Source organism: Gopherus evgoodei, chromosome 7 (assembly GCF_007399415.2).
Source record: "Gopherus evgoodei ecotype Sinaloan lineage chromosome 7, rGopEvg1_v1.p, whole genome shotgun sequence".
In the NCBI taxonomy this organism is placed as follows: Eukaryota; Metazoa; Chordata; order Testudines; family Testudinidae; genus Gopherus; species Gopherus evgoodei.
The window spans coordinates 115971524-115986504 of NC_044328.1; the positions used below are offsets into that span (position 1 = coordinate 115971524).

General features: G+C 48.8%; 2 protein-coding genes across 9 annotated transcripts in view; one reads left to right on the forward strand and one right to left on the reverse strand.

The window, feature by feature from the left end:
* The window catches only part of SUMF1 (sulfatase modifying factor 1), an 87165-nt gene that overhangs the window by 64188 nt on the left and 7996 nt on the right, over nucleotides 1-14981 (forward strand). For all 5 annotated transcript variants that reach the window (XR_004001416.1, XR_004001417.1, XM_030571156.1 and 2 more), the window contains one exon: nucleotides 413-472. Coding sequence is in view for 3 of the 5 variants with exons in the window: in XM_030571156.1 (XP_030427016.1) it covers nucleotides 413-472 (60 nt within the window). In the remaining 2 variants the exon portion in view is untranslated. The remainder of the gene's footprint in view (nucleotides 1-412; nucleotides 473-14981) is intronic.
* The window catches only part of LOC115655564 (histone-lysine N-methyltransferase SETMAR), a 65857-nt gene that overhangs the window by 26504 nt on the left and 24372 nt on the right, over nucleotides 1-14981 (reverse strand). The window lies entirely within an intron of this gene.

Genomic DNA, 14981 nt, shown 5'->3' on the forward strand with positions numbered 1-14981 from the left:
AGGTGAAGATGTATGATCTCATTCTCTGATGAAAATTTTGCAGCAACAAAGCTTTTTTCAGATCTTCAACCTTCATCACTCTTCACACTTGTCATTCTGCGTATTTACAGTATATTATGAGTTTCTTTAAAGAAACAGAATAGCACACTGCCCTCTTGACAGGTAGAACATTATTAGAACTTCAAGTACTTGAAGTGGTGAAATCAGAACAGTTACTCTTGTCCTGGCTTCCATTCTCTTGCAGTGTAATAATTTCAAGCTTCTCTGTTTTCAGAAACAGCTGCAGTTTTTGTTTTGAATGCTCATGGTCATTCCTTTTCCATTTCTTGCTTTTACCACTTTGTGCCTTTTACCTTGTAATTGGCTGTGCTCTTTTTCAGACAAAAAGTAACTGGTGTCTTTCCATCCACAGAAAGGGCCCTCATCAGGGACTGACAGAGTGAAGAAAGGTGGATCCTATATGTGCCATAAGGTAAAGCTAAAAGACTTACAGCAAACTTCGCTGGTTTAGCTGTCAGACTGTTGTTAGTAATTACTGCTTTCTATTTTTGGCTGCATTTGTTTGTGATTTATCTAATGAAACTACGCTGAAATAAATACATTAGGCGATTAGTACATAATAGGAACCTGATACATGTTACACAGGAATAGTTCAAAAATTCTGCATAAACATTATACAGCTACATTTTTGAATTGCTCAGTAATTATGGCAGTACCCTTGAAAGGCTATTTAAATATCTCAATGAAGCATAGTCATGTTCCCATATTACCAGAGGTGATAAAGTACCAGTTTTCCATATCCAGAGATGTGATCTCAGAATTTAGCTGTCCTGGCTCCATAGGAGACAGTAGCCAATTTTGCCACTAATCTCCATCTATTGGTCTAGTTGATGCCACTTCTAGCAACGTCTAGGTTTGGCATGATGCTAACTTGGTTGTAGAGGATCCACGTGTTCAGTGCAACAAACAGCCTCTTACAAAGTTAACCAAATCAATATTGTGTTCTACCATTTTATCCTGGCTTGACATGACTCAGTGGTTTGAGCGTTGGCCTACTAAACCCAGGGTTGTGAGTTCAATCCTTGGGGGAGCCTCTAAGGGATCTGGGGCAAAATCAGTACTTGGTCCTGCTAGTGAAGGCCGGGGGCTGGACTTGATGACCTTTCAAGGTCCCTTCCAGTTCTAGGGATAGGATATCTCCATTCATTTATGAGAACTGGAAAAAAGAGAATTTACTTTTTGCAAATATTGTCAGATCCAGGCTTGCAAAGTTATTGCATTGTGGAAATCCTTAATGGTTACTTCACTCAACCAAATATTGTCCTGTAAATGATGGAAAAGTCCTCAACTGCTGGTACTTCCACATATCATGTGCTCTCCTGAGTACTCTGGAGACAGCATTGTACTGTGTCCATTCCAGACCTTGATGATTGTTATCATTGGAGGAAAGGAACCTAGCTTTTCCAGAGGATGGTGTAATTTATGATTCTTCTTCGAGTGATTGCTCATATCCATTCCAGTTAGGTGTACGCGCCGTGCGTGCACATTCGTTGGAAACTTTTACCCTAGCAACTCAGTGGGCCGGCAGGGTCGCCCCCTAGAGTGGCACCACCATGGCGCTCCCATATATACTCCTGCCGGCCCACCCGCTCCTCAGTTCCTTCTTACCGCCCGTGTCGGTCGTTGGAACAGTGGAGCGCGGCTTAGCTGACCTCCACTTCCCTAGCTACTTGTTTTCTCGTATATAATTATGCAGTTATAACCCTTTTATATATATATTGTATGGTTATACGTGTTTTCTTTGCTAACATGGTTAGTTAGTTAGCGGGGTTCAGGAAGTACGCCCCTTCCATGAGCCCAGTGCCCCGGAGCCATGCATGGCTCACCGGGGTTTTAAAGGGGCCCGGCCTGCCAGAAGCCGCGGGCCGAAGAGAGATCTACATGGACTCCTGTTTGAAGTGCCTCAGGAACACACTCTGACAGATAAGTGCCCATTTGCAAGGCTTTTAAGCCGAGAACAAAAAGGTGCGGGACTTTCACTTACCCCTCCACCTTGGCGCCGAGCGATGTTCAAGCGGCGGGCAGAAGCGCCTCCTCGGCACCGGACCCCGCCGGTACTACCAAGGCCTTTCGGCACCGACCGTCACCGGCACCGATGTCGACTCGGCACCGCTCCCTTCTTCCGATGGTCGAGAGAGAGCCTACGATTCCTGCTGGTGCCTGGCGGCTCCCCGGCACGCGCCGTGGTTGAGCCCCCTGCTCCCGCTGCTTCCGTGCCACCTGCAACGCAGCCAGAGAGCTCGCCTAAGTAGCATAGCCCGGCACCGACACCTGCAGAGGCACCGATGACTTCGGCTCCGTCGATTTCCAGTCCCCCAGGACCACTGCTCCTGCTGCTTCTGTGCCAACTGCACCACAGCTAGAGAGCTCGTCTAAGATGGCTCGCCCGGCACCGACGACGTCGGCACCGTCGATCCCGGTCCCACGAGGGCCGTAGAATCCGGTGCCTGACGGCTCCCCGGCGCGCGCCCGTGGTTGAGCTACTGCTCCTGCTGCTTTCCGTGCCAGCGGCACCGCAGCCAGAGAGCTCGTTCTAAGTTCGGATCGCCCGGCGCCGACACCTGCTACGGCACCGATGACGTCGTCACCGTCGATCCCGGTCCCACAAGGGCCGTAGAATCCGGTGCCTGAACGGCTCCCCGGCACGCGCCGTTGGTTGAGCGTATTGCTCCTGCTGCTTCCGTGCCAGCCGGCCACCGCAGCCAGAGGGCTCGTCTAAGTCGGATCGCCCGGCAGGCACCGGCACCTGCTGCGGCCACCGATGACGTCGGCACCGTCGATCACGGTCCCACAAGGGCCGTAGAATCCGGTGCCTGACGGATCCCCGGCACGCGCCGTGGTTGAGCTACTGCTCCTGCTTGCTTCCGTGCCAACGGGCACCGCAGCCAGAGAGCTCGTCTACGTCGGATCGCCCGACACCGACACCTGCTGCGGCCACCGATGACGTCGGGCACCGTCGATCCCGGTTCCCGCAAGGGCCTCGAATCCGGTGCCTGACGGCTCCCCGGCACGCGCCGTGGTCGAGCTAATGCTCCGGCTGCTTCCGTGCCAACGGCACCGCAGCCAGAGGGCTAGTCTAAGTCGGATTGCCCGGCACCGACGCCTCTGAGGCACGACAACATCGGCACCGTCGATTCCAGTCCCACAAGGGCTATCGAATCCGGTGCCCGACGGCTCCCCGGCACGCGCCGTGGTTGAGCGTATTACTCCCGCTGCTTCAGTGCTGACGGCACCGCAGCCAGACAGCTTATCTAACTCGGATCGCCCGGCACCGACACCTACCGAAGCTCTGATGACCTCGGTACCGTGGATCCCGGTCCCACGAGGGCCGTCGAATCCGGTGCCTGACAGCTCCCCAGTACGCACTGTGGTTGAGCCTGCTGTTCCCTTCACGCCGGAGATGTTACCAACGGCGAGGGCTCTCAGTGCCATGACAGAGTCAGTGCTGCCTGACCCGGGCACCGCCGGTACGGGTAATACAGTCTCTTCAGAGGACTGTCCCCTGTCAGCACAGCAGAGCGGCACCGTTCATGATCACGGTCCCGCAGTCACTCCAAGTCCTGTCGGCACGCCGGATACCACTGGCAGTCCCGGTGCTGTTTTCCTCGGTACTGGTCACACTCGCTGCACCGGTCGGTATCCCGTTCGCCGACCCGCTATCGGCACCGTTCCGACCTCTGGCACCGGGGCAGGTACCTTGACTCCTGTAGCCCTTCTCCGAGCCTCGAGATCTCGGTCGACCTCCCGACACCGTTTCTGGTTGCGGGTCTGGATCTCGTTCCAGGTACCGATACGCCTCCCGATGCCGGTCCCCGGTGCCGAGTTGGGCAAGGTCCGAGTGAGTCAGAGACTCTGCCTGTGCCTTCTTTTAGTACCTCCATGGCCGTCCGGACACGCATCCGTGTCATCCCATATGCGCAGATTTTATGCTCAGGACCACGATCCTGATATGATGGCCAGCGGGCGCCAGCCCCGAAGCAGAAAGAGGCTTGGCGAATGAACAGGCTTGGCCGCCAGGTGTACTCTGCAGGGGCCCTGCAGCTCGGGGTAGCAAAGCAACAAGCCTTGCTTAGCTGCGATAATTATAGCACCTGAGTGAAGGAGTTTCTCCCTCAAACTTCCACCTGGAGTTCGCTGCCGTCTTGGAGGACAGGGGGAAGAAGGTTCCCAGAGCGTCCCTCCAGGCCTCGTTGGACGCAGCAGACTCTGCGGCCGGCACTCTGGCCTTGAGTGTCGCCGTGAGGTGCATTTCATGGCTTCAGGTTTTAAACCTCCGGCCGGAGCTGCGGTATGCCATTCAGGATTTACCCTTTGTTGGTAAAGGCATCTTCGCGGCAGAGACAGCCCCAGACTGCGAAGTCTGGTGGGCAATAGGGTCCTAATGCGTCTCAGCATGTATACGCCAGCGACAAAACGCAGGCCTTTCTGGCCCCAGCCGCCATACTCTGTGCCTAGCCAGAGGCAGAACTCTGGCAAACGGCAGGGCCAAGGTGGTCGCGGACGAACGTCAGGACCCCTAAAGAGCCAAAGTCAAGGTCCCTCGCAATTACCACTGGGACCAAAGACGGACCTTCCAAGGTTCACCTGAGGGCGGTGTACCAGTCGCAGGACGGGATCCCGATCCCGCTTTCTCCTGGCATGGCCCCAGTTACTTTCAGATCGCTGGGTCCTGCACACGATGGAGCATAGGTACCACCTTTAAATTGCTCCAGCCCTGTCCCACTTCAGCGGACGAAAGGGGTAAGGGGTTTTACCCCCGTTATGCCCTAGTCCCCCACTCGAACACAGGTCTCAGACCTTCTTGGTCCTGCACGGACTCAACCGGGTTAGGATAAGGTTGGAGTTCTGCATGGTATCCCTGGGAATCATTATTCCATCCTTGCCTCCTGGGGGCTACGGTGCCGCCCTGGATATGAAGCACGCGTACTTTCGCAATGCCATCTTCCCTCCGCACGGGAGATGCCTCCGCTCTATAGCCGACTGTCAATACTCCCGGTTTACGGCCATAGTCGCCGCCTACCGTCGCTGATGTCGGATATGCGTTTTTTCCGTATCTGGACGATTCGCTTATCCACGGAGACTCTGAGACACAAACCACTCAGCGCGTGGGCATCGCCACGGTCTTATTCACAGGTCAAGGCCTGCTGTTTATTATAGAGCAATCCACTCTGGTCCCCACGCAGAGGTTGGGCTCCCTAGGGGCTATCCTGGTCTCCTACCTAGCCGGAGCCTGCTTATCGCAACTGAGATTTTAGGCGATGGCAACAATCATCTGAGGTCTGAAGGCTTTCCCAACGACCTCAGCTCGTTCTTGTCTCAGTCTCCTGGGTCCATGGTTGCCCGCAAGTTTGTAACCAAACACGCCAAGCTCCGCCTCCGTCCTCTCCAAGTCCGGCTCACTGCCCCTGACGGCGGACGCCTCATCTCTCTGCTCGAGTGTTCATAGTCACCTCTGAGCTTAAGGCCTTTGGTCTTCTAGGGAGCTGGCATTCCTCCTCAATGCCCCAAAAATTGAGAGTAGTCCGCCTGGCATGCCAGGGGTTCCAGCGGCAGCTGCGAGGCCGTTGTATCTCGGTGTTTACAGCCAACACAACGACCAGGTGCTTCATAAGTATTCAGGGGGGACATAGTCCTCCCCCCCCCTTTTTTGTCAGGAGGCCATCCATTTCCGGGTCTTTGGCATGGCCCACTCGATGGAGCTGGCAACGTCCTTTCTCCCAGGCGTTTGGAACGTCCTAACTCTTTGCCTCAGCAGGTCTTTCCTGCCTTACGAGTGATCACTCTGCCCCATATGAGGCGTCCCGCTTTCCGGAAGTGGAGATGTTTCCTCACCCAGACCTGTTCGCTCACCGCGAGAGCAGGAAATGCCAGGTGTTCTGCTCCTTCCAAGATCTCTCCTCGGAATCGATCTTGGACGCATTCCTGATGCCGTGGAAAGGCCAACTGCATTATGCCTTCCCACTGTTCCCACTGGTTCATTAGGTCCTGCTCAAACTCCGCAGGGGCAGAGCGTGCATCATCATGATCACTCCAGAATGGTCCAGGCAGCGCTGACATACCACGTTACTCGGCCTGTCAGCCCAGACCTCATCACTCAGGGCAACGACAGGCTTCGTCACTCGGACCTGCAGCCTCTTCGCCTCACGGTGGCTGCTGCATACCTGAGTCGGGGTGACAGGCAGCCTTCCACCTGGTCAACGTACCGGGCCAGGTGGAAGCGTTTCTTTTACAGCTGCAATACGCTCGATCTTGCTCCTGCTGAGGTCTCGATCCCCTCTGTTTGGCCTGCCTCTGGCCTTCAGCGGCAGGACCTGGCGGTATCAGCGCTGAGGATACACTCAGCAGCCATCTCTACCTTCCAGCAGGCTGAGATGGACGTTCAGTGTTCTCACGCTCTATGGGTTCGAGGTCCCTCAAGGGCTTGGAGCGCTTGCACCCTCGGGTGCGCCGCCCAGCCCCGACCTGGGACCTCAACCTAGTCTTGGCCAGACGGGTCTCTGAGATCAGAACTCTTACGGGGGTTCCGCCGTACACTAGGTTTCACAATGACAAGGTGCAGTTATGACCGCACCCGGCTTTCCTCCCTAAGGTGGTTTTGGCTTTTCATGTTACCCACAGTTCAACGCAATGGGCAAAACCGTTGCACTCCTTGGACATCTGTGGAGTGCTCGCATTATATTGTGCTGACAGAACCATTTCCTAAGGTGCCCCAGCTCTATCCCGGTAGCGGGCCAAAGGGAGGGCTTGCTTGTTCTCCTCTCAGAGGATCTCATCTGGGGTGATGGTGGACATCCCCACTTGTTATGATTTGGCTCATATTTCCCCAAGCCACATCAACGTGCATTCTACCAGGGCTCAGGCTTCATCTGCCGCCTTGCTGGCTCGTGTTTCTACCCACGAGATCTGTCGCGAAGCTCCATTGGTCCTCGGTCCATACCTTTGCTTCGCAGTATGCCCTGGTTCAGCAGTCAAGAGAGGCTGTAGCCTCTGGCTCAGCAGTTTTATTCTGCCACATTTCACTCCGACCCCACCGCCTTTGTAAGGCTTGGGATTCACCTAACTGGAATGGATATGAGCAATCACTCGAAGAAGAAAAGACGGTTACTCACCTTTGTAACTGTTGTTCTTCGAGATGTGTTGCTCATATCCATTCCACACCCGCCCTCCTTCCCCACTGTCGGAGTAGCCGGCAAGAAGGAACTGAGGAGCGGGTGGGCCGGCAGGAGTATATATGGAGCGCCATGGTGGCGCCACTCTAGGGGGCGACCTGCCGGCCCACTGAGTTGCTAGGGTAAAAGTTTTCCGACGAATGTGCACGCGCGGCGCGTACACCTAACTGGAATGGATATGAGCAGCACATCTCGAAGAACAACAGTTACAAAGGTGAGTAACCGTCTTTTCTTGGATTTTTGTACGTAGACTGTCCCGAGCAGCTCTCAGCCATTTTCAGTATGCAATCTTGAAGTCAACAAATAGTATACAGTGTTTTTTTTGACGGGGGTGGGGTGGGGGGGGAGAGTTCATTATATTTTTATTATAGCAAATATTACTAGAGCTCTTAGGGGCTTCCATACAATTCTTTTTCTGACCAAAACCTTCCTTTTTAGAACAGATCTTAAAATAAAACCTTGTGGTGCCCAGAAGTCAATTAGATGAGAATTACTGGAGTTGTTCTCTCCGCCTTTCCTAAAGCATCTTAATGTTTAAATGTTTAGGAACCTTCTACAAGTTAAGCAGATGTGCACTCTCAAAAGCCTTTGCACTTATAAGTACATCTTATTTCTTAAGACTTTTGAGAGAATATGGACTTTTTTGGAGTTTCCATTTTATAAAAAGGTAAATGTACCTATGTTAAAACCACTTACTTTATAAAGCATGGTAATTTAAGCGATATCTGATAACGACATTTGATCACAAAATTACTCTAGTTATTGCTAAAATTAGCAAGTAGTCATGGAAATATGCAAACTAATGTTCTCCAGAATTCAGTGTGTTGCCTTTTTTGCTGTAAAGCCAAAAATTCAGTATTTGAGAAGGGAACTGGTGTTCCTTTTCTTTCAGTACTCATGTTTTCAGAATTGCAGAATGTAGCCAATGCTCATGTTCTTTCTGTAGTTTTCTTGCAGGTAGTTCTCTACCATGTTGTTTTCTTGCATTTTGGGAGCTGTAAGCATTAAATCAACTAAATATTGACGAAATAGGAAAATTTAAAAAAAGAAATGCTACCTAATCTGAAAACATGTTCTCCACAATTCCAGGTTAAATTGGTTCAGGGTAGTACTACTGAAACTGTGTTTTAAATTGGAATTAGTATAAGGAATGAACACACATAACTGTGCCTTACTATGTTATATACAGTGAATAAGCATATTTCACTGTCAAGAACTAAATTATCCTTGGTTTTTAAACACACTCCTTCCTCTTTGTCTTGATGGAGTAGTTATATGCCCAAATCCAGCAAAATAAGGGGTAGGAATAGCTTTGTACTGCACCTTTCATATGCCAATCATCTCAAGGCATAGTTCTTAGTTAGATCCTGGTGATACAGGAACTGTGTAGGTAAATATAAAAATGTCAAGTATTACTGAATTTGTGAAAGTGACTGCTTTGGAGACTCTGCAGTAGCTCGCACACAGTGTTGTGGATTAGAATGCAAGATTAGAGAGGAAATATTGGGTTTATCCATGGCTCATTTTGTAAATTGTAATACGGTCTTCAGATTGCTTCTGGACAGTTGTCAGAGACTGGAGTTTGTCAGGATCAAATCCCTATGGCAGTGTAACACCTCCATCTTCCTTCCCCACAAGCGCTTTCCCTCGGGCTGTACTAGCTTTCCACTTTTCAAGTCTAAATCCTAGTTTAGAAGCTGAACTCACAAGTTCAGAGGTAAGAGTGCTGCTGGCTGAGCCAGGCTGATGAGAAGGAAGCTTGAGCGTAACTCCCTTTTGCAAGTTTGTACAGCTGGAGTCCTACCACATTGCCTTGCCAGTAAATCGTGTTAGCTGCAAGAATGCTTGTGGAGCTTATGATTATGTCAGTATCCTGAAATGACTCCATGCTTGCAGAGATGAATGGGTGCAAAAAACTTTCCTTGTGTTACATAGGCTCCCCAAAAGGGGAAGTGGTCAAGCCTCACAGGAACAGGGGAGGAGGCAGATGGTCCCAGTAGGGGGTTGGGCTAATAAAGTGTTAATTTTCTTACTAATAGTAAAACTAGAAAAGCTTTGAGAGGATTTGGAAGCAAGAATATGACAAGTGGAGAAACAGAGAGCTTCAGAGAGTTTGGGAGGGCTGTTAGTCTGAGCGATGGGACTCATTGCTTGTTCTTTCCTTCCAAAGACTAACATTTCACTAATGCTGTGGTGAAGGATTAATTGATTCCACATGAAAAAGCCTTTTTGAAATGTTACTCAATCTCATGTAAACATTCAGTCCAGTGATGTTGCACCTCTTCGCAGAGAGAATTTAACAGGAGGCAATAACTAGTCTTTCTCTGCCCCCCAACCCCAAAAAAGTTGAGTTTTGAAACTGGATAAACCCCATTCTGGAATTCTGTAGCTGCGTTTATTGAACCTTCTTGTAAATATTTTCTTAATCTATAAAATAGATTGATCGCTCCAGCTGTTTTACGAATATTTTCACTGTGTCCATCTTAAACTGACGTTGATACTCCGTGCACTGCTAGTTATGAAGGATTGAGCCTAAGAGTTCAAACTTCTAAAGCCAAGCCACTTTTTAGTCATTCTCCAAAGTTTGCATTGTAAGAAGTATCTTGTGTATTACACTTTCATCACCTATAACTCAGTTACTGTTTGTCCAACATGCTTTATAATTCCAGGAAAAATTATTTGGTCTGCGAGGAAACTTATAAGGGCAAAAGGGTATATCCAAGTGTAAGACTAAGAAGTCTAACATATGGAAATCTAGTTGCAACCCTGTATAACACCAAATGTATTTATATTGCTTCCTTCATAAATAGCCACAAGGTGTAATACCAGGGCTTATCTGAGTGAAAGGGGAGTCATCAAACTGAATGTTTTAAAATAGACTAATGAAAAAAAATCACTTTCTGATAGAGCCCTCCTTTTAGCAGCATGTCCTGAAACTTCTATGGATTTCTTTTTCTTCTTTTTTTTTCTTAAACAGCAGAAAAGACTTTATTTCTAAGGGTCTTTTCAATTAGTCATTTTCTCTCTTGTTAACTGACTAGAGAGGGAAATAGTGAAACTGACTGAACCCCACCTACTAACAAATGCAGATAGTAAAACTGACGTGTAAATGCATCCTTTGCTACTTTCATTTTTAGTAATCTTCATTGTCTCTTATAAATGGTGTACCGTGTATTCTTATGACAAGTGTGACTTTCAGTTTGAGAAAGCTCCTTTACCCAACAGGAATGTGTGGGGTGATGGGTAGTTGAAGAGAAACTGGTGAGAGATGGAGCTTTCAGCTTGGATAGCAGTGAGAGACTTGAAGTTTATTTCTGAAGAGTTTGATTACTACTGTCTCGCAATAACCCTTCAAGTCTTATTGATTTAACTCCCAGCTTCTGGCATGAACAGCAGCTGTGCCCCAAACTCTGGTCATGTTACACTAAAAATATGTCCCTCCTTTGTGTATTTGTTCAGATTAAAAACAAACCCATTCCACTCCTCTCCTTCTCAAAGCCTGCAGCTGGTAAATCATCCTCATAATTAGATTAAATTTCCTGTGAGAATTCAAGGTTAAATCAATGTCACACATTAATTAGCAGCTTTGATTAAATTAACACTGGAATAGAATCTTCTTTAGTGAAGAATAATGTGACCCATTTTAAAGGCTTTTAAAGATTCAAGTCGGGTTTTTTTAGGTGTTAAAAGTAGGCTGTGTATTAAGACCAAAAAATTGTATAGTACAAAGGATTCTGTATTAGATGCCTTTTAAAAGCCATTTAAATGGATTCCTCTACTCCCTTTAGAGTTGGCAAAGGGTGTGTGTGTGTGTGTGTGTGTGTGAGAGAGAGAGAGAGAGAAAGAGAGAGAACCTTGCTAAATGACCACTTTATTTTCAAAGCAGATAGTCTTGTAAAATCTAGTAGGCTGCTGCTTCTTGCAGTATCATGAGTTGCACAGAGCCCTCTGTAGCGTGCATGGCAGTTACCGTACACAGTGTATTTTGCTCAGGGCGAAAACTGTTCTCTGGGTTCACAGTTCACCTGTATCAAGAACTATAGATTGAATTAGTGGGCGAGGGATAACTCAGTGGTTTGAGCATTGGCTTGCTAAACCCAAGGTTGAGAGTTCAGTCCTTGAGGGGGCCATTTAGGGATTTAAGGCAAAATCTGTTAGGGATAGTACTTGGTCCTCCTTTAAAGGCAGGGGACTAGACTCAGGCCATGTCTACATCTAAAATTTTGCAGCGCTGGTTGTTACAGCTGTATTAGTACAGCTGTATAGGGCCAGCGCTGCAGAGTGGCCACACTTACAGCAACCAGCGCTGCAAGTGGTGTAGATGTGGCCACACTGCAGCGCTGTTGGGCGGCTTCAAGGGGGGTTCGGGGAACGCGAGAGCAAACCGGGAAAGGAGACCAGCTTCGCCGCGGTTTGCTCTCGCGTTCCCCGAACCACCCTGCAAACCGCAGGGAAGGAGAACTGCTTGCTCGGGGGTTCGGGGAACGAGAGAGCAAACCGGGAAAGGAGACCAGCTTCGCTGCGGTTTGCTCTCGCGTTCCCCGAACCACCCTGCAAACCGTAGGGAAGGAGACCTGCTTGTTCGGGGAACGAGAGAGCAAACCGGGAAAGGAGACCAGCTTCGCCGCGGTTTGCTCTCGCGTTCCCCGAACCACCCTGCAAACCGCAGGGAAGGAGATCTGCTTGTTCGGGGAACGAGAGAGCAAACCGGGAAAGGAGACCAGCTTCGCCGCGGTTTGCTCTCGCGTTCCCCGAACCACCCTGCAAACCGCAGGGAAGGAGACCTGCTTGCTCGGGGGTTCGGGGAACGAGAGAGCAAACCGGGAAAGGAGACCAGCTTCGCCGCGGTTTGCTCTCGCGTTCCCCGAACCACCCTGCAAACCGCAGGGAAGGAGACCTGCTTGCTCGGGGAACGAGAGAGCAAACCGGGAAAGGAGACCAGCTTCGCCGCGGTTTGCTCTCGCGTTCCCCGAACCACCCTGCAAACCGCAGGGAAGGAGACCTGCTTGCTCGGGGAACGAGAGAGCAAACCGGGAAAGGAGACCAGCTTCGCTGCGGTTTGCTCTCGCGTTCCCGGAACCACCCTGCAAACCGCAGGGAAGGAGACCTGCTTGCTCGGGGAACGAGAGAGCAAACCGGGAAAGGAGACCAGCTTCGCCGCGGTTTGCTCTCGCGTTCCCGGAACCACCCAGCAAACCTCAGGGAAGGAGACCAGCTTGCTCGGGGTTCGGGGAACGCGAGAGCAAGCCGGGGAAGGAGACCAGCTTGATTACCAGAGGCTTCCTCAGGTATGCTGCGAACCTGCTTATTCCACGGAGGTCAAGAAAAGCGCTGGTAAGTGTCTATACTTGATTACCAGCGCTGGATCCTCTACACCCGAGACAAAACGGGAGTACGGCCAGCGCTGCAAACAGGGAGTTGCAGCGCTGGTGGTGCCCTGCAGATGTGTACACCTCCTAAGTTGCAGCACTGTAACTCCCTCACCAGCGCTGCAACTTTCTGATGTAGACAAGCCCTCAGTGACCTTTCAAGGTCCCTTCCAGTTCTACGAGATAGGTATATCTCCATATTTTATTTAAATTTCTCCTTAAGTGGAGGCAGTTGACAGTTAATGGAGGTAAACACCAATGAACTGTCTCCACACTGAATGGGCAAAACTTGACTGCACTGAAGTTCGGTTATACAAAGGAATCCTCTACTCAGCCTATGAGCCTAGAATATAACCCCACTGCAAGATAGTAAAATATATTTACATGTCTAGAAAGCAGCCTGTCCCTGTTCCTTTGTTCTTGTGACTTTCTTTCATAGGCAGAGAGACATTGAATTTCAATTCAGAACTAGTAGTGATTATTTTATAGCAATGCAACATCTGAAGAAAGTGTTCCTAATGTCAGATAACTGATGGGCCATAGTGTTTTGAATGGCACAGACAAACACCTTTAGGCTGGAATTTCATGAGCAGCTTAAGCAATTGTTATGTTCACAGCCTGCAAATGAGGGCTTGTCTACATAAACAGTTTGTGGCAAGCTGGGGTGTAAATCTACTCTAGTCCACTGCAAAGTATTAAATGTCCATGTGAACCCTGCTGTCACAGGGTATTTCTACACTTGCCAATGACTTTTTGCGGTGAAATTCAGAAGTTTCACTGCAAGGAGAGAACCACCTCCATGAGAGGTGTACAGCTCTTACCGTATGCTTTTGTGGTGGTATGCAAGGGAAGACACGTTCTTCCTGTTTACACAGCTTTTAGCCTCCAGAGGCTATCTCACACTGGCTAGGTGACCATTCTGTCCAGCAGCTCTGCTGCTCTGACACCACATAAACAGACATCCCCTGTAAAGTCCTGAGAACTTTGAAATTCTCCTTCCTGTATTCTTGGCAAGTGCTCACTTATCTGGTCAGGTGACGATCTCCTGCTTGGAGCAATGTTGAGCTACTGGAGCTGATCAGTGTTTGGGGAGAAGAGGCTGTGCAGGGACTCAGGATGCCCCACGATTGCCCATACACACTCTTCCTACAAGACCTATCCTCAAAATGGAGTGAGCTGCACTGTGGAATAGCTGCCCTCAGTGCGCTGCTCTCATCTGCGATGGAAGTGCTGCAAATGTAAACTCTGATGCCTGTGCAAGTAAGTGAGTACACAAGTCAGCGCTTTTCTTTCACTGATTCACTATCACTGTTGAAACTGAGAGCGGAAAAACTCTGCAAGTGTAGACGTAACCACACGGTAAAAGTTCTTTCATGTGCTTTGATCTAGTCCCATTTCAAAGTGAGGTCGATCAAAATGCACCTCAGAACTTTTAGCATGTGGCTGCAAGGTCTGCATGGACACTTCAGTATGTGGCAGGATACTACTTTTTTCTTAAAACTCAGAACTTTAACACACACACCATAACACAGAGAGGAAAACAGGCTGCTTCGTACAGCAGAGAAGCACAACTCACCCCCACCTTATTCTAGACTGGCTCTGCAAATCCAGATCACATGTTTCCCTACTGAGCACCTACCCTGAAAGAAGGACCAGGAAAACCCCATAGAATTTAAAGTGATTGTTTATAATTTTAACACAGTTTTCAATATACTACAAGGCCGTTAGGTGCCCAAGTCCCAAAGAAATTCAAATGGGATTTGGATGCTTACATTACTTTCCTCAGATGATGATAAAACAAAACAAATTAGTTTGTATAGCAGAGTTTGCATAGCAAGTGTATCAGAATTAGAGCTGCGTGAATAACTGATTTCTTTTCCAATTCTCCAGCTGTTCTGAAATACCAGAATGTTTTGTTTAATATATTTTTTAGGGTATTTTAATTTTAATAAAATTTACTTAAATTTTAAAACTGACATTTCAAATAAACTCAAATGGTTTGGGTTTTTTCAGATTTTTTTAGTGTTTTTTAATTAAAAATGCAGCATATTTGATGTAAATGTTTTGGTTGAGCCCGATCTGCATGGGAGGAAGGAGGGCGAGTTTTTCTGATGAGAAATTCTTGTCAGAATGACAACTCCTCTACAGACTTCATAGGCAAGTAAATGTATCCTTCATCCTAAAGGATCCTGAATGACCATTTGCAGATGAATGATTCTGCAGCGGTTCCTTTAGGTCTGACATAGTAAAAGGTCTGACATAGCAAAATCTCTGTACAAATTCACTTTGCTCCATTTTCCTGTGAATGTTACATTTTGACAATCTGTTAAATTATCTGGTTTGAAATAACTGTTTGGAAAATTGTACCCAGAGCATAGTTATC